At 31.1% G+C, this 21942-nt stretch overlaps 3 protein-coding genes across 4 annotated transcripts; 2 read left to right on the forward strand and 1 right to left on the reverse strand.

Annotated features, from left to right (window-relative positions):
• The first annotated feature begins 1831 nt into the window (after nt 1-1831).
• Nucleotides 1832-5751, forward strand: LOC131953038 (UPF0545 protein C22orf39 homolog). Its single transcript, XM_059316021.1, has 4 exons — nt 1832-1906; nt 5026-5071; nt 5187-5305; nt 5537-5751. Exons 1-4 carry the CDS (start codon nt 1850-1852, stop codon nt 5669-5671), a joined length of 357 nt encoding a protein of 118 aa, XP_059172004.1. The 5' UTR covers nt 1832-1849; the 3' UTR covers nt 5672-5751.
• Nucleotides 5752-5810: 59 nt separating this feature from the next.
• LOC131953037 (ATP-dependent RNA helicase DDX55) lies at nt 5811-12401 on the reverse strand. 2 transcript variants are annotated; one of them, XM_059316020.1, is made up of 15 exons: nt 12331-12401; nt 10804-10913; nt 10430-10567; nt 10004-10158; nt 9765-9858; nt 9579-9634; nt 9108-9297; nt 8176-8300; nt 8005-8094; nt 7810-7902; nt 7481-7675; nt 7102-7190; nt 6702-6910; nt 6441-6605; nt 5811-5955 (listed from the first exon to the last, which is right to left on the reverse strand). In XM_059316020.1, the coding sequence occupies exons 2-15, from the start codon at nt 10900-10902 to the stop codon at nt 5857-5859; spliced, it is 1797 nt and encodes a 598-aa protein (XP_059172003.1). In that variant the 5' UTR covers nt 10903-10913; nt 12331-12401; the 3' UTR covers nt 5811-5856. The 2 variants fall into 2 exon arrangements, with proteins under 2 accessions (XP_059172003.1, XP_059172002.1); XM_059316019.1 differs by lacking the exon at nt 12331-12401 and adding an exon at nt 12015-12145.
• Nucleotides 12402-13510: 1109 nt separating this feature from the next.
• On the forward strand, nt 13511-21562 carry LOC131953025 (gametogenetin-binding protein 2). Its single transcript, XM_059316006.1, has 13 exons — nt 13511-13649; nt 14380-14556; nt 15040-15233; nt 15369-15512; nt 15688-15786; nt 15987-16097; nt 16392-16595; nt 16689-16863; nt 16960-17154; nt 17515-17776; nt 18342-18433; nt 18617-18697; nt 18839-21562. The coding sequence occupies exons 2-13, from the start codon at nt 14470-14472 to the stop codon at nt 19007-19009; spliced, it is 1815 nt and encodes a 604-aa protein (XP_059171989.1). The 5' UTR covers nt 13511-13649; nt 14380-14469; the 3' UTR covers nt 19010-21562.
• The last annotated feature ends 380 nt before the right edge of the window (nt 21563-21942 follow it).

Consider the following 21942-nt stretch of genomic DNA (forward strand, 5'->3'; position numbering starts at 1 on the left):
AACTTACTTTTCGTTACTTTTGGCTGTTTTTCTCAGTTCGCAGGTTTTAACACTAAAAAGCCAACTTATTTTTTAATAATTAAACAATAGCCACCATATTTTCAGTAATTGTTCTTCATCGAAAAATATAACTTTTGTCAAGAGGGAATATATGCAACTTTTGAAACTTTTGAATACTAAAAATGGTACGAATTTTTAGACTTTGTAAAATTCTTACTAGTAGATATTTCAAAAAGTTGTCGTGACAAAAGTTTTAATATATACTGAAATATAAGCAGTTTAAATTTGATTGCTATAAGTGCATACGGAGTGTTATTTTGGTTTCCATGACAAACAAAATTGTTTTCAACTCTTTTTTTTTTTTTTTTTTTTTTTGCTGTTTAATACTTACTTTTATGTGCCAAACATGGTAATAGTATTCAAAAGGCTTCAGATCTTAATTTTTTTTAAATTTGAAAAACTGAGCATATCCTCTTAAATAACTCAGTTTTAGAAAACAAGGTCACACGTCTAAGAATATATAGGATTTGTAACGCATTGATCAAACCCTTCTTGTGTATTTCGTCAGACTTTCTTCTATCCCTGCAGCAAAGGGCACGCGGACGGGCACGCTAGTGATATCTAATATATAAAGCTCAATTCTGTATGTAAAAATAAATTTGTTTGTCGTTGACATACTTCCATGGATTTAAGTGTTATATTATTATCGTGCTCATAGTCTAAATTTATGAGTTAAAAAATTACTATTGAAAGTGTTGGGAAATAATTTTCATTTTTCAAACTGATAGTAATAATTGTCGGCATGTTCAGTAAACACAATTTTTAAAAAATAACAAAAATTCTAATTATGTCTGAACATTATTTATATTTAGTCCTTTAGCACTTACTTCCCTTTGATAAATTAGGAAAACACAATTACTTCCCGTTATAAAACATTGCATTAGTGGAAAAGAATTTACTTTTTATTACTTTGTTTTGGTGTTGGGAAAAAAAGAATTACATAATTAGCGGGGATTGATCAAGTGCAAATGTTGTAGGTATTTTACAAATAAGCTTGGAGTATTATAATTGTTCATTTGGTTTGGTTTGGCACCTACGTTCGTTTAAGTGATTGCAAAAGACTATGAATAAGTTGGGGTACTATAGTCGATTATTAAGCTGAAACAGGCGATTCTGCCCCGGGCTAGACTGTGAGCACTTTGCGTTTATGTTCGCGTTAGTGTTTTCTTTGTGTTTAGGTTGGGTTTGCGTTAGTGGTTGCGTTTTGATTTGGATCGTTTTTGTTCTTTCTTTTTTCGTTTTCGTTTGTGTTTTTTTCTTTGGGTTTGTGTTTGTATCTGTGTTTGTGGTTGGTTTTGCGTTTGGATTTGGTTTGTTTTCGTTTGCTTTTTCGTTTGTTTTTTTCTTTGGGTTTGTGTTTGTGTTTGTGGCTGGTTTTGCGTTTGGATTTGGTTTGTTTTCGTTTGCTTTTTCGTTTGTTTGTTTTTCTTTGTCTTTGTATTGGTGTTTGTGGTTGTGGTTGGGTTTGTTGTTAGGTTTTTGTTTGCTTTTTTGTTTGTTTTTTCTTTGTGTTTGTATTGGTGTTTGTGATTGTGGTTGGGTTTGTTGTTAGGTTTTTGTTTTCGTTTATATTTGTAATTGTGTTAGCGTTATGTTTGCGTTTTGTTGTTTTGGTTGGTTGTGGTTTGGGTGGGCAATGCCGGGTTTATGATGATTACTAAACACACAGGTAATGGTCTTTAACAGAAAGGTTTTTCACAGAAGCCAGAGCAGGGCCTGGCCGGGACGGCTAGTGTAAGAATATATTAAAAGTTTAGGGGAGATCACTCCCGTTTTATTTATTATCAAAATGGCAGACAAACAACCTCAGAGCATAACGTCGGATCTTCCAAGTGATATTTGGCTTGTGTGTACCTTTGCTTTTCTATATTATAACAAACCTTTATAAGGCCTTAAGTTAAAATCTCGAATTATTTTTTATAATCTAAATCTCCTATCGTTTTAGTTTTAGGTACGTAAATAAAAGAACCGTGAAAGAAAGCCTCAAGGTGACTTTACTTTTTACTGTTTTTTAGCGCAATTTCCATTCTGGAGAATTGCGTTTATTAACTGAGACTCGTCTTTTCTGGGAATGTGTGTCCGGGCTTTAAGTCGTATCTCCTCCTCAACGAAGCAATATCGACGACTAGATCTAGTTCCAAAAGCAATTATGTTAAGCAAGTTACCAGGATGAACATAGGCCTAAAAAATTCCGGGTTTCTTTCATGGATTTCCCGGAAAAGCCAAAAAAACTCGAAAAAATGCAGTTTTTTGCCCATATCTCGGCAACCAGACCACTTAGCGACTTGAAACATTTACCAATCGATTCCTGCCATAATTTAGAACAATATTGCCGAAGAAAGTTTTCAAAAATATCCTTTTGTTCGGTCACAAAAAATTTTTTGAATTAATTAAAATTTGGACCAAAATTAGTAGCATGTTTATCCAACCACACCACACGCGTCATCACGTTCAATAGCTGCGCCATTACGTTCAGTGGCTGCGACATCACGTTCGGTAGCTAGGCGCGCAATGGTTTTTAGTCATGTTACTCTATTGTAAATAAAACATGTAAAATACTGGAAAAAAAATTAATAAAAAACGTTTTAATAACTAACCAATGGTTTTACTAACCCTGCTCTTGATTTACGCTACGACAGAGCAATTTTTAGATAACATAAGGAAATTGCGCTAAAATTGTCACTAGACTTTTTTTAATTACTTGTTTGATTTTTGGGTAATCTATCGAATTGGGCCTTTTGGGTACGTAAAATCGCCCGCGGCTATTATTAATGTACGAAAACGTTACCTCATTGTCAAGGCTTTAATAGAAGTATATTGTCATATGTTTGTGTCGAATATTATAGATAAATGAATAATAAACCTAAACCAATGGCTAAATATATTTTAATATATATTAATGTATCGATATAGGCCAGAAATGAACTTTAAACAGCTGTGTCTGAGAGCAAGATTTGCTATATAAACAGCAGCCATTTGTAAAATAGAGTGGCTTCCCCCTGAATCTCGCGCTATAAGCTTATAAAAATAAAACTTAAACAAGATGGCTGCTATAGTAAATGAGCATGGTTGCATCTGTTGGAAACATCACTAGTCTTCATTTGTTACGGAAAAGTTTTAATTCAATTGTTTAAAAACAGGTACATAAATAAAACAAGGAAACATTTTTGTATTTAAAAAAAAACATTAATCCTCCTCAAAATGTAAAATAATTATTAAAATGTAAGGAGTCACCTGTTTTTCACATTACTAGTCGTGGGCGATTTTACGTACCCAAAACGATAGATTACCCTTTTTTAAACTTTTAAATAGCTGGGAAAGGGCAAATGCAGGGGACTCAGGTATTCTGGTAATCTATTGTTTTACGGTTTTAGGTACGTAAAGTCGGCCGAGGCTAGTTATGTCCGAAAAAGCTGCCTCATCGTTAAACCGAAATCAATGGCTAAATATTAAATGTATTTAAATATATCATTAATAATATCAAAATTATATTATAATTAATTATATAGACCAGAAATTAACTTTTAACCTGAATCTCCCACTATAAGTTTACCAAAAAAACTTAAACAATATGGCTGCTGAAGTAAACAAGCTTTGTTGCATCTGGTGAAAACATCGCTAGTCTTTATTTATTACTGAAGAGTTTTAATACAGTTGTTTAAAAACAGGTACATGAAACTTAGAAACATTTTTGTAACTTTCAAAACATAAAACTTCCTTAAAATGTTAAATAATTACTAAAATTTTATGAGGCACCTTCTTTTCACATTGTCATTACTAGCCTCGACCGATTTTACGTACCTAAAGAAATAGATTACCGGGACTCAGAATCAATAGTCACAATACTATACTCTTCATTAATTTGTTAATAAATTAATATATGGCTTTAAAATTTTAATTAATGCAAGTATTTTGTTTTATATTAAATTATATTTGTATCAAATATATGACAAGTTACTAGTCGGGGTAAGTCCAAAAAAAAAACCAAACAGCCAGTGTTTTATAACCATTTTAATTACACCATGCATGATTTTAAAATATTTAATGGGTCTCTCCAATACCTTTGAGACTATTCTTGCTTGGATACATTACTTTGTTAAATCTAAAATCTAATTAGTCACCTTTCGTTAGGTTTGGCAGATTTTATGGTCCTGAAACGATAGATAACTTAAATAACTATTAGAGTTAATACTAAAACACAATTATTTTTCCTAATATTAGAATTTGAACGAATGCATTGCAAAGTGTGTTTATTTATTTGAAATTGATCAGGCTATACTTAACTATAATATAATTACAATTTAGTAGTATCTATTTAGCCTATCTATTCTGAGATATGAAAAATCATTTTAAAAAAGTGTATGAAACAATTACAAAAAAGTTTAATATAAATGGACTGAACCCACAACCCATGATGAGCTACCCCAAGCACAACCACCAGTAACAATTACTGAATTTGAACCCATGTGTGTATGTCATGTGCAGAAATATTTCGTCACTACCAGTCTAGTGGAGAATAGAAGGGACACTTTTTTTTCTGCCCAGTCACCAGTCTGATAAAAATAAGAAACTTTTAAGTCTTAAAAACCCCTCTGGCATGTCTACCAAATAAAATTTAAGTTATGCAAACTTGATTCCATGATATGTTCCTAACTCATTTTTATAGTAATTTAAAAAACAAAATTGTTAAAAATGCTAGTCACAATCTATTTTAAAAACTGGTTACTGGATTTCTCACTGTACCTAAACTTTGTTAAAGGCTCGTTTTCACAGGTTTTTTATTACTTTAGTAATTAGTTACAAGACCTAGCATGAAGTTTTAATTAAGTTTAGATTATGCCCATTTTGTTAGTATTATTTATTGCACCATTCATCAACACAATTAGCTAGAAGAATAGGTTTTGCACAGTGTTGTTTTTTCATTGGACTTAATCAAGTAAGTTTAAATATTTTCTTTTTTAACAGATACGTACGTGTGAAATCTATAAAGATGAATATAATGATTGCAAAAGTAAGACATTTCATTTGTTCACTAATAAGTATTCAAATTCTATTGCTTTTCATGTTGTACTACTAGTCATATTTTATTTTGTGGTATTTATCCCTTTAAATGTGTCTTTGTGTAGCTTTCTTGAGTAAGCTGTACCAGCATTACATTGATGGTGGCAAGCAAGATTGCAGCCAGTGGTTGACAGACTATAACAACTGTATGCTCTTCAGGAATAAAAAAGACAAAGAGGCTGCTGTAAGTAACTGTTAGCTATACATCAAGGTCCCTACGCCCTCTTTACTTCTATATGACCAAAACTAAATGCCTGTCTTTTTTTGAGTGCAGAATCAGCTCCTATAGTTTTTGGTTTGAAACTTTAGCATTTATTTTATTTACTCATACTCATCTTCAAAAGTTCTCATGTCTTAGGTTTCTGACCATGTCTGATAAACTTGTTTCTTAAAATAAAATTCATTGCACTTACAGGAAGCACTGATAGAAGTAGAAAGACAAAGGAGAAAAGCTAGATTGCAGTCAGCCAAAAACAATGATATCTGGGAATACAGAACTAAACCCCCTACAGAATGGTTTAAACCATTATCTACGGACCAAAAAACATAGCTTTTGTCATAGCTCTGTTAAATTATTGTTTAGGTTTTGTATGCATATTTTACTCCATTAAAAAGACTGAGTCTTTTCCTGATTGTATTTGGATTTGTTTTTTAAAGAGGGTGTGTGTGAATGCCTTTAGAAAAAGCACAGAATTTTTTTTTTTTTTTTTTTTTAATGATAGAGTACAATTAAAATTAAGTCAATATTGCAGCTTGATTACTATCCTCTTCATCATGTTCTTTGAAATCTTTATTGTTTCCAACAAATTCTCTGTCAAAGTCTTCCTTAGATATCTGAATATGAAGATAAAGATTATGTTATAATAATTCTGAATGTGAAAGTTTACACTTGGAACAATAATTTTTTTTCTAAATAATAACTGATAAAAACATGATAATAAGTTAAAAAAAACAAAACAGCTAAATCAAAAAAGTTTATAAAAGAGCTGAATAAAAAAAATATTTAAAACAGGGTTCCCTTGCTACTTGTTTTGCAGCACAACCTAATTAAATGGAGCCCGTATAAGAACAGTAGCTCTTCTTGACATAAATCTTTATTGTCATCACTGCTACATAGCTAATTACTTATCATTATTCTAGCGGATGATATATAGCTACTAAAAATACATAGATTTAGTGTCTTTACTTCACAGAAATTCACCTATCCCAGGTGAGCGTGGAATGAAAAACCCTCAATAAGTGAGGGAACACAGTATGATAAAATATGTACACTAGTATACCTTTTCTAAATTTTTAAGTATTATAAAACAAGTATTTACTTTTCCACGTTTCAGTTTCTTAATCAGTCTAATATCTTCATCAAATTCATCAAACTCCTCTTCACGATTTTCTTCAAGTTTCCGTTTTTCAGCTTTAGTCTTTATGCCCTCTTTCTTTAGCTTTTTCTTATCTTTCCTGTCTTTCTGCTTAGACCACGCTATTGTCTAAGAAAATATATAAATTGTCAATGGAAAAAAAAAATCTATCACAACATAAAAAGCAGATTGTTTTATAACAAGAAATGAACAATTACTAATTACCTTTGGGGGTCTATTAGATTTTTTTGGTTTTATATCTCCTGAAGCAATCTTCTCTTTTCGAGCTTTTTCTCTATTTTTATCTTTGTATGGAATACTAGATACATCTATTTCTATTGGCTGAAAATTAGAAACTGTTTTTCCTCTAAGTTCTGGCATTTTGGGAATATGTAAAAGACCAAATCCTAAAGCGAGTTTACCAAAATCTAAATCTGAAATATAAAGATAGCAAAATTTAAATATTTTTAAAAACTAAAAAATTATTATCTAATACTTATGCATTTTTGAAAATAGAAAAATAGATAGAAGGAATTTTTTTTTTAATTTCATTAACAAACCTTAAAGGTTAACAAAATCTTCTAATCATATTGTTTATAAATCAACCATATAAAACTTGACCAACCTTTCATCCTTAGTATCATGCTGCATTCATGTTTAGCATATGACTGAATATAAGACACAAATGCTCGCAGTCCTTTTTCATATAAAGCTCTAGAAGTATACATAAAATGAATGTATGTTTAATATCCTCATAAAAATCAACTGTTACCAGACTGAACATGTTATCTAAAATAAATGTGCTAGTAATAGAAACATTAGATGATGATTAAATGTAACTTAATTTTTAATTTAATAGATGAGATACTTTCCAAAAAGCTGTAATTTCAGAATAAAAAATAGTACGGAAAGAACTGAATCTGAAATATGATAGGCAATTTTATGATTATTAATTTATAGTTTGCTGTTTGGAAAAGTACCTTTTTTATTCAAATCTGAGATACCTGTCATTGAGTGCAAATGTTTGTAATCTAGTGCACACCTCTGTAACATTATCTAATTTTTTCATTTCTGTGAGAGGAACTTTCTGATTGATTTCAATGAATTTGATATAGGAATCCTCAGATGGCATCAGTAATACTAGAGCATTTCCAAGGTTACCTATTCTAGCTGTTCGCCCACAACGATGTACAAATGCACTAAATAGACAAAAAAATTTGACAAACTTAATTCATTAATTTGGAATAATTAAATAAATAAGCTTATTGCACCTTTTTAAAAAAATTACTGGGAAAACTAACACCAAGAGAAAGGTCAAAATGCTGATTCCTACCTGGCAGAACTGGGAGGATCATACTGAATAACCCAGTGGACATCAGGTATATCCACCCCTCTAGCCATCACATCTGTGCATATCAATATACCGCTGGTGATTCAAATGATAACAAACCATTTTTAACTCATTTCCCTTTAGTAAAAACTAATTAGAAGAAAATAATTTTAATCAGGACTCAAAAGAGAAACTTACCAGCTCATTTTTCTGAAAGCCTCAAATACTTTGTTTCTTTTGCTTTTTATTTTACTGTGAATTAATAATATCTCACACTTTTTCAGAATTCTGAAATGTAAATAAATCAAGTTTTTATAAAGTATGCTGAGGGACTAATATTTCAATATAACTAGTGAATGTATTACTTACTGTTGTAAGCATTTAGAAAAATAGTCCACAGAAGCGCAAGTGCTAAAGAACACCATTATTTTGTCTTTCTTATGCTCCTGCAAGAACCGAACCAGCTGGCTGAATTTTTCATCACCTTCAACTAACTGAAAATATATTATGTTGATAATTAAAAGAAAAAGGCCATTTTAGACTTATATAACAAATATATAATCATATAATAAAAAAAGAATGCCCAAATACTGTATTCTTTTAATATATTTATAACAATTTTTTTGCCTCACTGTAGGCCTACATGGTGGGTGCAATCCTCCTAATTTGATTTTCAATGTCTGCCCTATCCATATTTGGCCTCGCTTAGTGAATCTTGGTTTATGGCTTATCTACTCAGAATACTGTATAAATACAGACACAAAAAATGGCATTTGCATCCAATTTAATTGTGTTATGGGCAGGTAAATATCAGTACCCCTGTGAATACATTGTGGATGGAAAACTGTAGTCATATCACACCCTAGGAAAACCATAAAATTAAGAGAATTCACTATCAATCAATACAATTGGAGAACTGGGAGATATTTTTTCTGAGACACTTTGTTCTCAGAAGTAGCATCACAATTGGAGAGCAACCCGACCCATTTTATTCATACCAACATTTCTTATCACCAAAATTATTGAAACCTCTTCTCTAATGATATTATTAATGAGGAGTATGACATTGGTAGTTTTCTAATAAAACAGATGCATTTAGCAATGTGTACCTATATACTTTTAATTGGTTTTGTGTATACCGTCTTCTTTTTTTTCTATAAAAGTGTAAAATGTGAATTTCACCCACGAGATAGATCTACTTCAAGGCTAGAAAATTAGAGTTTACAATGATCATTAGAAAAAATTATAAGGCTTACACATTAATCATTAAACTATAGTTAACAAATTAAGCAAAAACAAACCATATAATAATTCTCTAAAGAGGATGGTGTTTTCTGTATGTTTCCAGCTTTATTTGGCTTCTCTTTGACTGTAATTTGTAATGGATTTCTTAATCCTGCTCGTATAAGTTTCTCCACTTCATCAGTTTGTGTGGCAGAAAAAAGCCCAGTTCGTCGCAGTTTGGGCAGATAACTCAAAATAGTGTTTATACTGGAAAATATTTTTAAAATTTTGTATAGTTTTCAGAGGTGATTGGTGATGAAAGCACTTGGCAAAAAATGTGTACAGAGAGGGGGATTGTATTCCACCTATATACATATATATATATATATATATATATATATATATATATATATATATATATATATATATATATATATATATATATATACACACATGTAAATTGGGGGGGGGGGTGAATTGTAAGATACTATCCTCCGCTAACATCCCCTTGCCAATGCCACCAATTGGCATGCAAAAGCCAATCTTACCTTGCCTCAAATCCCATATCTAAAAGTCTATCAGCTTCATCCAATATTAGAACTTCCTAAAAAAAGAATTACATATACATTTGAATTATAATTTAAACAATATATTTTGTTTCATCAAATAATTAATGCATCAAAGATGTAACTAGATGAATACTGAGTGAGTATAAGAATTGCTATGTAACATACCAATGATTTAACACTTGCAGCTAAATTAAAACTGCCTTCCTTTCGCTGGAATAAATCTTCCAATCTGCCTGGTGTTGCAATAATGATATGCCCCCTAGAAAATTTCAAATAGTAACAATAAGCCCCATTATTATGGGATAAAGCTTCACATTGCACAAATTTTACTTAAAATTAGTTTTTTCTGACAGGTTTATAACTTTTTAAAAATTACTTTTACCATTCATCAAAAAAAGACTTACCCATGAGTCATAAACTTATCTATATCAGCCTGAGGTTTTTCACCTCCTATAAATAGACAAGAAGAGAACTGAGGCAGAAATTTTGTAAAGCTTAAGACAACCTCGTTTATCTGAAATGCTAACTCTCTAGTCGGGGTCAATATAATGGCACCAATCTGAAATAAAAGGATTTTTTTCAACATTACACAAACGTTGATTTAAATAAATTAAAACACTCTTATTGTAAGTGAATACTACCATTCGGTAACTACTCATCAAATTTTAATTATACTATCATGTTATTGATCAGAGTTATGTATCGGGATCAAGTTCAAGGTGGTTGATGACAAGATATGCATGCTGATTAAGATCTTCTGGTATCCCCTGACCAAAATGAACCAATACTTTTTACAAACATTTACAAAATTTTTATGTAAAAATAATTACTTCGTGTTTTTTGAGAGGTATTTCACGCCTGGACAGCATCTGCATCATGGGTACAACAAATGCCAAAGTTTTACCACTGCCTGTAACTGCTTCAACAGCAACATCTTTATTGCTGATGAACTGGGGGATGCATGCAGCCTAGAATTTAAAAAATGTAAATGGTTAATAGATTGTTTAAACCATAGATTTTTAAAAGACAAAACAACACCTCAGACTTGTGTAAACAGGATTTTTATTAATCAAATTTACTTGTAGTAGAATTAATGTATAATATCATAAAATATTGGTATAACTAATCTAACTATAATCTTGCTATGGAGATGAATAAAATCCTGCTGACCAAACCAGTTTAAAAACTATAAAAATCACCAAACCTGTACAGGAGTCATGTTGGAAAATTTAAGAGCTGCAACAGCTTCGAGGATGGCACCTTGAAGAACATCTTTTAATAAGCTCCAGTTTTGATCCATCATTAGGCCTAATCCTTGAGAAAATATGTTTGACACTTTTGTTTCATTTAGTTAATAAATACTAAATAGGCTAAGGACCTGTATTTTATATAAATTTTATTATAAGCCTATAGTAATTAGAAAATTAAATGAACGTATATTAAAGTATATTCATATTGTATAGGTCCTATGGTCCTAATAATATAATATTAGGCCTATAAAATAAGTTATCAAATATCAGTACAGCAGGCTAATGGGCTGCTTTTCTAGTTGATAATATAATAGTATATTATATTATCAACTAGAAAAGCAGCCCATTAGCCTGCTGTACTGATATTTGATAACTTATTTTATATTTTATAGGCCTAAGATTAATAGTTAATAATATTAATAGTATTTAATAGTTTATAGATTAAGATTAGGCCTATGTCTATAGTCTATGGTTAAGATTATTATCTATATATATAATTCTCTTCTGGGAGACGATAGAAAACAAGCTGGTCTGGTGAGTTGTGGTCACGCTAAATGTTTACAAATCGTAGAGCCGGGTTTAGTGACGGTTATTAGGGGCAGATAATTTAGTTTGAAACGATTTTACTTACAGGAGGTAACTAAGAGGAGGCTGCTTTCACGGGGGGGGGGGGGGGTGTAGGGTCGGGGTTAGGGGAAAGGGGGGGGGTTAGTGTTTTAAAGCAAATATATATTTGGTACTGTCGAATTCACAAATTATAAATTACTGAAAAGTATAAAATAAAACAACTAAATAGTAAGTATTAAGTAATAAGTAAGTACTAAGTACAGTTAGTACAGTCAGTAACTAAACTTTTACTAAACAATTTAAATTTTAAAATTTAAAAGAATAATAAACTTAGAAACTAGTCAACTACTACTAGATTTATAACTAGATTCTAGATCTACTACAGTACTACTACTACTACTCAGTAGTCAGTGTAGTGTATACTAGTGTATAGTAATACTATAAATACTAATAAGTAATATTAATAAATACTAGGCTAATAAAAATAGTATGTATAGTATTACATACATTTAGTATTATTTATTTTTTTTATACTACGAACTACGAAGTGACTACTCGGAAGAAGATTTTTCTCCCCCCAGATCTAAGTCAGACTTACAAAAACTGTAGTGTAAAGTGAATAGATTTAGATCTAGATCAAATCTAGAAGTTGTATAGTAGATCTATATCTAGACTAGATAGATATAGATCTAGATAGATCTAAGACTAGTTGCTAGTTAGTTAGACAACAAATGCCATGTGCTCTGTGATTCGAAAACGTAAATATTGTCACGTGACATTGATATTTTTAGAATTGAGTATAAAACACTTTAAAAAAATAAATTGTAATGCAACAATTTATTTACTAAAAAATTGTAATCAAAATTTCGTAAAATAAATCATATTTCTTAAAAATAATTCATGTTTGACAGTACATTTGTATTATTTCACATTAGGCCTACATAGACCTCGGCCCTAAGCTTAGCTTCTAGAAAGAACTTCCTGCGCCATCCTCTTTTGCACGCGGCACCATTTTATTTTATGATGTAATGTATTTTTTATAAACTTATCCCCCCCCCCCCACCTCTCTCATTGTGTTGCAGGCTAAGTTAGGCCTAGGCTCATAAGCATAATGTTAAAACTGCAAATTTTTTTTTTTCTCGTCCCTACACTACACCGTAGTCGTATCACAAACTGACGTGTAGTCTCTTTCCTGACACTATTGGTCTATCTATAAATCTATAATATTATCTAGAATCTACTCGCAGTATTGAATATTGGCATATACTTATATATTATATAATTATATAATTTAATAATAGGGACTACTACTATCACATGTTGGGTTTTCTTTTTATTGGATCTTTTACTTATTTAAATTCATCTATTTTTACTTGGCCAACTTGATAAAAAGCTAAATTTAAATATTAAATTGTTACTTAATATAATGAAATTATGATATATCTAGTAAAAAATTAACACTGAAAACAATGGTTACAATCCAGGCGTAAGGCCTCTTAAGTAAGCATGTGCCTAGTGTCTATCTTTATTATTACAAACACAACATTAGGGATCAAATACTGTCTTTTTATCAAAGTAGATCCATTCTCATTGTATAAATACTGAAGCATACTAAATCTAAATATAGGCAAGGACTAGATTTATCCAAAATCATTGACTTTTAAACGTGTTTGGTTTTCAGTTTCTATGCTCATTTACTCTCTTTTTTTCCGTCAAGTAGATCTAGATCTGGATCTAGAATCCTAGATGATAGATTTAGATCTTTGTCTACGCTTTTTTACTTTCAAGTTAAATATTACATTTCTTCAAGCCGCGTGATACGCCTATCTTTAGGTAGGCCTATAAACAGGTCTTAGCCTACTCCATGAGTTTAATTTAGATCTTGTTCAAATAATATTAAATTCGAAACGAGAACAAATATTCTATTTCTCTTATTTTCCTATTTTAAATTTGTTTATTGCTGTTGGTCTGAATGACCAGGAAATGAATTAATGTTGACTCTGCACTTTTTATTTCCGTACTAAAACTTAGTTGTTTCTTGCGTTTCTCGAATCAGTGTTTTAATGTCACACTTAGTGGGATTACTTTTTCTTGGGCGTAGTAATTTGGACGTGGCATTTCCGTCAAAATGGTTGACAACTTGAAAATGAAAGTATCCGAATGTCATCTAAAGATCACACTCGCTTTCTAACTCTGACTTAACGTTTCGATTTACTGCTCAGTTAAAACTCAGGTTAAATTAATGATTCATTTTACCTTACTGTATATATTTTTGAAACAAATCCCCATATAAATAAACGTGGTGAATGTTTTTATTTTGGCCACTTGAAAAGAGCTCAGCTAGAAGTACAATTCTCAAATCTAAAAAAATGTTTGTAGTTAGAAAACTAGATTATATTTAAAAAATGGGTAGATCTAGAAAGATACTCTCACTCTGCTTTATCTTGAATTGTTTCCATTCTTTTCATATGACAAGATCTATCATTAAATTATTTTTAGGCCCATATATCTAAATTATCAACTCAAAGCTATGCACAGCAGTCACCCAGTGTGTTGATGTTGTAGAACTTGTACAGTACTGTACTAAAAACTTGTACACACTGCAACTACACAGTCAAGTGACACACAGACACATTTGTTTGGTGGTCTCATAAAATTACTTAGGCCTACTTAAAGTAGAAAGAAATATCATGTTAGTGAATATTACACTAACTTATAAGTTCACTTTTAAGGGCTTCTGTAAAATCAGAGAAAATTAAAACATTAGTTAGGCCTAATTGTTAGTCATTTTGTTAGGCCTATGTTTGGCATTAACACAATAATTAATTGTAGGGCTAACTAATTGTAATGTGTTCATTACTGACTTCATTTCCCTTGCTATTTACTAACCCTTTAAAACTGTTTTACTGAGTAAACAAAATATAAAATCCTTAGTTTAACATGTTTTTCTCTTTTTTTTTCAGACACTTATTGAAATTTTAAAATTATTTTCCAGTAGACTTTATGTTAATGTTATGATATTTTGAAAGATATTTTCTAAAATATTTAACATTATGGCAAGACTAGTTGCTATTTGTGAAACCGATGTCAACTTTGACTTTCAACGACGACAAGTTCCAATAGAGGTGGACAATATGAAGGTAGTTTAAATTTAATTTAAAAGCTTAATTTTAAGATTATTAAAATAAAAAGCTTATTTTGTTTATGGGCTAATGTATATTCTATTTATATTCATTATTTTTGTTTGGGGTACTCTTTCTGTTTGACAATGATCTCTCCAGAAAACAGGTTGCTATTAGAAGTGTGCAATATCAGGTTTAGTGTAGGCCTACTTGTGTTAAAATTTAGGGTGAGGGTTTTTCTATTTAAGCTCTCATTTGAGATGGTAATTGACTAGAAGATTATCCGTATTTGGTCAAGCAGTTGTTCTCAAAAGCTTCTAGTGCCATTGTTGACTTTAGCAAATATTATTTAGTAGTCTACTACCTGTATAGGTGATCTCATTGTGTTGGTATTATCCGACATATTTGTAAAACAGATATATTTGTATAAAATGCAAAAATATGAATTTATTAGAAAACTTTTGATAGATCATTAATTATAATTTTTGTAAATATACACAGATGGTTGTCCAATTTAGTGACAAGTGTGTTGATTGTGAAAAGTTGTGTGGGGTAAAGCAGAGAGACCTGGAGCACTTTACTAACAAGTTCAACACCCTAACGAAAGATGAGGTGGCTGTGGCATTGTTGGTCTCTGGTAAAGATATTATGAGCTTGTTGTCTCATATGGTTCCTTGTGTAGGCTGTAGAAAAAGGTAAGAATTTTAATGGCACATTTTTAGGGTTCATTATATAAAAAGTTTACATCTATCCATTACTTTTCTAACCACTAAGAAACAGATTTTTAAAAACTTTCCTAGTTTAGAACCTTTTCCTACTTTCTTCTCCAGTGTTGAAAGATTATTTGTTCAGCTTCAGAAGTCACAACACCCAGCCCTAGAGCCATTAGTGATTACACCTCGAGGTGAAATGTCCGTCCAACATGAATATTTGTTTGATCCCAGGTCACTGTTTGCATTGTTTCATGTGCATGGGTAAGTCTTTGTTGATGTTATTATTATATGGGGGTCATGATTCATTATTATTATAATTACAGTTTAATATTTTTGGCTTTTAGTAGTGAAAATGATTTTTTGCTTATCTTTAAAATGACTACATTACTTAAGCAGTTGAAAGATGTTTACATTACATTTTTTTCAATCTATTCAGTTCAAAGTTACATTCTGTTGTTGAGGCTATTCCAAAGAGTAAGAAAAACAAAAGATGTAACCTACATTCTCTTGATACCCACAAATCTAGAACACTAGGGTAGGTATAATATATGTATATATATTTATCTATTAGAGATTTAAAATTTCCTCTGGTATATATTTTTTAGTATCTGTTTTTATTAGTGTTTTTTATAAGTGTATTTAGAAATATTCATGTTTAAAAGCAGTTTTTGTACATATTTTTGATATATCCGTTATGAAGGGCCTTCTAATTAAAGCATAAATATCTCCTTTCAGGTGCTGGCTAGATGCTTGGGATGCATTGTCAGAGTCTTGTAGGGAAAAAGTTCTTGTAGTTGATATGAAGCGCCTATTAATAACAGTTGATTCCTACCTTGATAAACACAAGTAAGTTAACCATGCCTGAAACTACCAGTTAATTGTATCAAATAAGATTGTAGTTATCAGCAAAACATTCATTTAAATGAGACTTGTAATCTAAAGTATGTATGTAATGTAGTGAATTATATTTGTAGCAGAATAAACATAATGTTAAACTTGAAGATAATCAAGTACAATTAGTTGAAATAGTTCACGTAAATGAATTTTTAGTAGTAAGAATACTGTTGTAAGTCATCAATGTTGATTTGTAAAAACATTTATGTACATGTTTATATTATTCATAATTTAATTTTCTTATAGATTTTGTGGAGAGTGCAAATCTAAAGTAATGTTAGCTTATAACATTCTTATTGGAGAGGTAGACAGTGCTTCAGAGAAAGGTTATTGTGCTGCCCTCTATGAAAATTTACGGTGTTGTGCAAAGGAGCAGCATGTTCATGTTCTGAATGATACAGATTTCATTGCTCACTTGCTAGAGAAGGCTGAACCAGAGTTTCTAGGGGGGTAAGTGCATTAAATGATGATCTATGAAATGTTTAATTAATTGATTACATATAGATATTATTATGATCACCTTTTCTTTCATTATTTATTTAGAAAACGAGACAGACATGCAAAAACATTAGATATAGCTCAAGAGGAAGTTCTGACTTGCCTGGGTATTCACATATTTGAACGCCTACACAGAATCTGGCAGAAGTTGCGCAGTGAGGAACAAACTTGGTTGATACTGTTTTACATGGGGGTTGATGCTTTGAGAAAAAGTTATCAGGTTGGTTTATACATACATTTTTTTAAAAATCACTATACTAATTTAGTATAAGTTGTAACAGCATGAAAAATTAACTCATTATGATGATTATGTTAGATGGCCCTTGAAGAGAAACAGGGGGCTTCAAACCTGGAACTTCTGTGTGAGGAACTAGAGGAGAAAGAAAAAAGACAGGAAGAAAAGAAAGAGATGAAGAGACAAAAGAGAAAACAGAAGAAAGCAAAAGCTCAGTTGTGTCCTGTTTCTGTGATTAAAACATGTTCAGACCTTATTGATGAAATACCCTGTCAGGTACATCCATATATGTATTTAATTTCCATCATGGACTAAGTTTAATTTCACTAACATTTATAACATTAAGGTATTACTTTAATTTCACCCTAAGCCCTAAGCTTATTGGTGCTACTAGAGATTCAGCTATGCCAAACAGTACAGTATAACAATACTATATCTACATGTTAAAATGTTGGATACAGCAACATCATTGATCAGCTATAATTTATCCAAAATTAACATTATATGCTGGTAAAATTACTATTTTGCTGTCTCTAAAAACAGTGGCTGATCTGTCAGAACATATTTGGTTTACATTTTTAGAAGACATGTGTAAAAAAGGTACTTAAACAAAAAAAATGTTGCATTTTCCCCCAGTGTTCTACAATGGAGCCTGATAACAACCCCAAGAACAATAAATATCACCACCATCGCAATAGCAAAGAGTCCTGTAGTGATGCCAATTTCAACTCCCTGACCCTGTCCTTACAAGGCTGTGACCTCAGTCTCCAGGCGCGGCATGTTTATTCACATCATGATACTGTGATACGGTCAAGTAGAGGAGGGGAGTGGGCAGATGCTTCAGAGGTTGACAGTTGTGAAAGTTGTAGTATGCAAGGGTCAAATGAAGGTTCTGAAGGTTGGTACCTTTTTTTTTCTGACTATAGCCTTCCTGTAACAATAGTTTGGTTACATTTTTCATTTTTAAGTGAAATTCTTGACAGGCATAACTCCTGGAATTTATTGTCTAGTCATACTAAGAATGCTGATATATTAGATATCTCTTCATTCACTGCCCTTACTGGGGTATGGGCCACAAACCGAGTTTTGTTTAATAGGTCTGGGTTGTTAGCTTAGAACTCAATCCACTTGTGTCCTCTTTCAACACTCAAGCTAGCTGCCTTACTTTTTGGGTAAGGGTCTTTGCTGGTTCCTCAACTACCTACACAGCAGAAGGTTCTAATTTTGGACCACCCCTGGTGCCTACCATATCTGGGGTGGGCATTCCCCTATCCACCATCTTATGAGGCTCTTGATGAAAGATCAACAATATCACAGGAGTAAATGAACACACAAAATCTTGATTTTTATGAGGACCCAATTAGTTGTGGAATAAAAGGTTCAAAGGAAGATGGGGTAGAATAGTTAAAGTAGTTCCTGTTATTTTAAGAATGTATCAGGGTAATTTTTTTTCTCGTTTTCAGAGGGTGAGTGTTCAGGTTCATTTACAGACAGCTTGGACAGTTGTGATTGTGATATGCTTAGGTCATCTCCTAAACGAGTGAGAGGGCATCAGGTGAGTAATCAAGATACATTGCTCTGCAGCAAAGATATCAATTAACAAGTTTATAAAATGCCTTAGCATAATACATTAATGTTTAGAGCATTTTAAAATGTTGCTGGCCTTATGACTTATTTTACATTCAGCCTTTCTCAAAGTTCTAGCAAGATTTGTCATTCCTGTTTGACCATTTTTCAGGTTAATTTCTTATCAAGTTGCCATAATGACAAAGTAGCATTCCAAGCCAGTGAACAACCTACTCTGCAAGACCTTTTGGAGGTTATTTCTTTTTTTTTTCTGGCAGAAAAATAGTTTGCTATAAAAATATTAATGGAGGTGTAAGAAAGTAGTGTTTTTTTATAGTGCAATTGAAATTTATAAGTAGATTAGAATTCATTTAACATTAGATTTTTTTTACAGGATTTGTGTTGGGATGATGGAGAAGATGAAGATCCAGGTATATCAGAAGAAGAAATTCTTGAATTCAAAGCTAGGTTAGAGGAAGTAGAGAGTAAACGGCAGAAACTACGTCAAAACCTTCGTCAGCGGTTTGAGGAGTTGCATATGTCCAGACATGTTAATTCTATGTAGTTGTTTTTCTCATAAGAGCCCATTTATGTTTTTAAATTATCTTTGTTAACTTGGTGGTGAGGCACAGGATTTCAGAACTTTATGTGGGCTTTAATTGTCTATTTAAATATAAATCATACTGTGTCATATTTTTCTTGGTGGAAGAAATTGATTAGGTAGAATCCTACCTAAATAACAAAGTTGTATGGTCTGCAGATATTCAGGTAATTTATGCTAAAAAAATTGTTGACATTTAGTTTATTGTAGTGCAGCTTTTTTTAAAAAATAAAATAATTGATTGCTTCTGTGTGAATTTGTAAATTGTAACAAATTCAGTGATGAATTATTGGTTTAAATAAAACATTTTTTAATCTATTTAACTTCAAATGAGTAAAGTGTATTTATTTAGTTCTGTATATTATATTAATTGCAAACAACTGAAATTTTTAAAAATAATTCAATCCTCTAGATTCAATATTGAGTTACTACCAGAATACTTGTGTTGAATATAAAACTAATTGAAAGACTATGGTTGGATTGATTTTTTTCTGTTATATACACATGTGCCTTGTGGAGATGGTTGATTTTAACCAGTCTCACTTGGTTTCTCAGTTGATGCTATTTTTCTATACCTCAATTTTCAGATTATCTTAAGTATGTTATTATTACTCTTAATTCATGAACTTTTTTATCCAATGTGAAGTTCCAAATTTAAGTTTTTTATTAGTTATTTACTTTAAAAAAAAACAATAGCCTTATCTGCCTACTCAACCACCTACAATACTAAGGTTTTGACCTTTATTCATCATATTTTTTAATCAAAGTACAACCATGCCAACAGTTAATTGAAGTGTTTGAAAAGACAATCACACATGAGATGTATGGCTGCTAGATCTAATAGTTAAAAGGAATCAGACCTGGGTGTTATAATGTTGCAACTAAGTTATTTCTTCCTGCATTATTTTTTAACAAACACTAGGAAGAACAGTGTAATAATCCAAAGCAATATAATTTACAATCAATACGAGGTATGTTTGCTTCAGTGTTGCTGCTAATAGAGTGTAGAAGCTTATTAAGAATGTCAGGTTTTTTTAGATACCAGTTCAGTTCTTTGCCATCAGTCATGCATTTGTGGTCATTCTTCTCCATAACAGAATACACCATTTTCGTGTGATGCGTCTGTTAAGAGCTCAACTTTTTAAAAAGTGGTTAATTTTTTTTTCTATCTTGTACCTGAACAAAACTTAAAAACCATGACATTCCGTTTCCAATAAATAATTATTGTAACAAATCATCTGAAGCTGTAGTTTTCTTAACAGACATTTCTCTGTAGTATTTAGCTAGCTACAAACTCACTGGCTGAAGGTAGTTTCCATTGTTTTAGTTTTCCAATCGCTTTGGATATTAAATTACATTTATAATGCTGTTAAAAGACAGGTATCTGATATTTTTTTTAGAACTTAAACAGATATTTGTTGTTTGATATTTTGTTTGATACTGCACTACCAATACAGGTTTCAAGTAAGATTTCACACTGATTAGGCATGTCTTTTCTTAGGCATACTTATTTATAAACTAAGTTATTAAATAAAATACTTTTGCTTGTAATTAGAAAAAGTAACTACGAAAGTATCTAAACACTACCATGAAAGTAATTGTGCATATTTAGTACACAAACTGAGTTAACACACAGTACTTTCACTTTTTATTGACTTTATTGTTAAGTTTGTTGAAAAGCGTCATTTTATGTAAGGGTAAAAAAATTTATTCTGAACTATTTTACAAAAATAGACTATTTCTTGTTACACTTTGTCTGATATTTACACTGAAAAGTGTTTTTCATGAAATTTTAAAATCTATTAAAGTAAAAATTCTTGTAAGTTTGTAATGAACAACTTGAAATTTTACTACTGCAATATACAACTGTATTACTAATTCCATTGCTAAAGTCACTGACAATCAACAGCTGAGAAAGTTGTTTAGTTTATACTTGTGAGGCTATCAAAGCCGCTAGTTGTCCCAATGCTTTCTTCCTGCATGAGTGGCAAACAGCTGAATTTTCTGTGTTGGATTATTGTAAACTTTTCAGCAGGTCTAAACTGTTTTTATACATTTTATTCTCTGAATGCTTTCAGGTTATTCTTTTATTAAATTAATTAAACCAGCTTTCTTTAGGTGATCTAGTTGAACAAATAGTTTTGTGCAAAAATGTACTAGTTACTTAAATGTCACAATTTTTTTTTTTTTGTTAAGCTTCCTACAAAGGTACACAGAATTTATGTATGTGTGATCAATTTGTTTATCATTACTGAATTAACTGTTGACAATGTAATATGCAAAACTAATTAAATTGTGATACTTTTTTCTGTCTTTTCATTCATTAAATAAGAGTACTCAATAGGAAATATCAAAGAATTTGGGCAATTGTTTATATTAGTTACGTTTATGCAAGCATTCTTATTATTTAAAGTGCAAGAAGAGTCGCTGCCTGCTGTATCCTTGTACATCGTCCCTTCTGTAATCATGTTTTGTCCACCTGCCACATCAGTACATTGAATGAAATAAATAAACTATGAGAAAAACATTGGTGTGGTGAGAATTATTTTGTGATTTTATTTCTTATACTCTGGAGTGGGGGTTGTGTGTAGACTTGAGTTGCATTTCACAATCGTGCTGGATATATTTATATATAAACTATTATAAACAACATACAACAATACGTTGTAACAAAAATCACTCACTATTGCACATTTTATACGCCATACATAGATTTTTTTTTAATTCAACTTGACTAGAGAACAATTTAGCTAGAATTCTCTCTATACTTAAGTTTCTAAAGACACAAATACATTCAAAGTTAAACTATCCTCCTTTGTATTTGTCTATCTAACCAGTCTTTTTCTATATTTAGGTCGTAACATTATTTTAAAATCAATTTTCAGGCTTGATTTTTT

This window comes from Physella acuta, unplaced genomic scaffold (assembly GCF_028476545.2).
Source record: "Physella acuta isolate Inbredline_101_S28 unplaced genomic scaffold, ASM2847654v3 ptg000901l, whole genome shotgun sequence".
Taxonomy (NCBI): Eukaryota; Metazoa; Mollusca; class Gastropoda; family Physidae; genus Physella; species Physella acuta.

Bases quoted from the DNA above. Each gene is read 5' to 3' on its own strand.
- LOC131953025 (XM_059316006.1), top strand. From the start codon at position 14,470: ATGGCAAGACTAGTTGCTATTTGTGAAACCGATGTCAACTTTGACTTT. The intron at 14,557-15,039 runs GTAGTTTAAATT...AAATATACACAG, and splicing joins TAGAGGTGGACAATATGAAG to ATGGTTGTCCAATTTAGTGA. The intron at 15,787-15,986 runs GTAGGTATAATA...ATCTCCTTTCAG, and splicing joins CACAAATCTAGAACACTAGG to GTGCTGGCTAGATGCTTGGG.
- LOC131953038 (XM_059316021.1), top strand. From the start codon at position 1,850: ATGGCAGACAAACAACCTCAGAGCATAACGTCGGATCTTCCAAGTGAT. The intron at 1,907-5,025 runs GTGTGTACCTTT...CTTTTTTAACAG, and splicing joins TTCCAAGTGATATTTGGCTT to ATACGTACGTGTGAAATCTA. The intron at 5,306-5,536 runs GTAAGTAACTGT...TTGCACTTACAG, and splicing joins AAAAAGACAAAGAGGCTGCT to GAAGCACTGATAGAAGTAGA.
- LOC131953037 (XM_059316020.1), bottom strand. From the start codon at position 10,902: ATGATGGATCAAAACTGGAGCTTATTAAAAGATGTTCTTCAAGGTGCC. The intron at 8,301-9,107 runs GTTTGTTTTTGC...ATATATTTTCAG, and splicing joins CTTTAGAGAATTATTATATG to TTAGTTGAAGGTGATGAAAA. The intron at 8,095-8,175 runs GTAAGTAATACA...TTTACATTTCAG, and splicing joins TTTTCTAAATGCTTACAACA to AATTCTGAAAAAGTGTGAGA.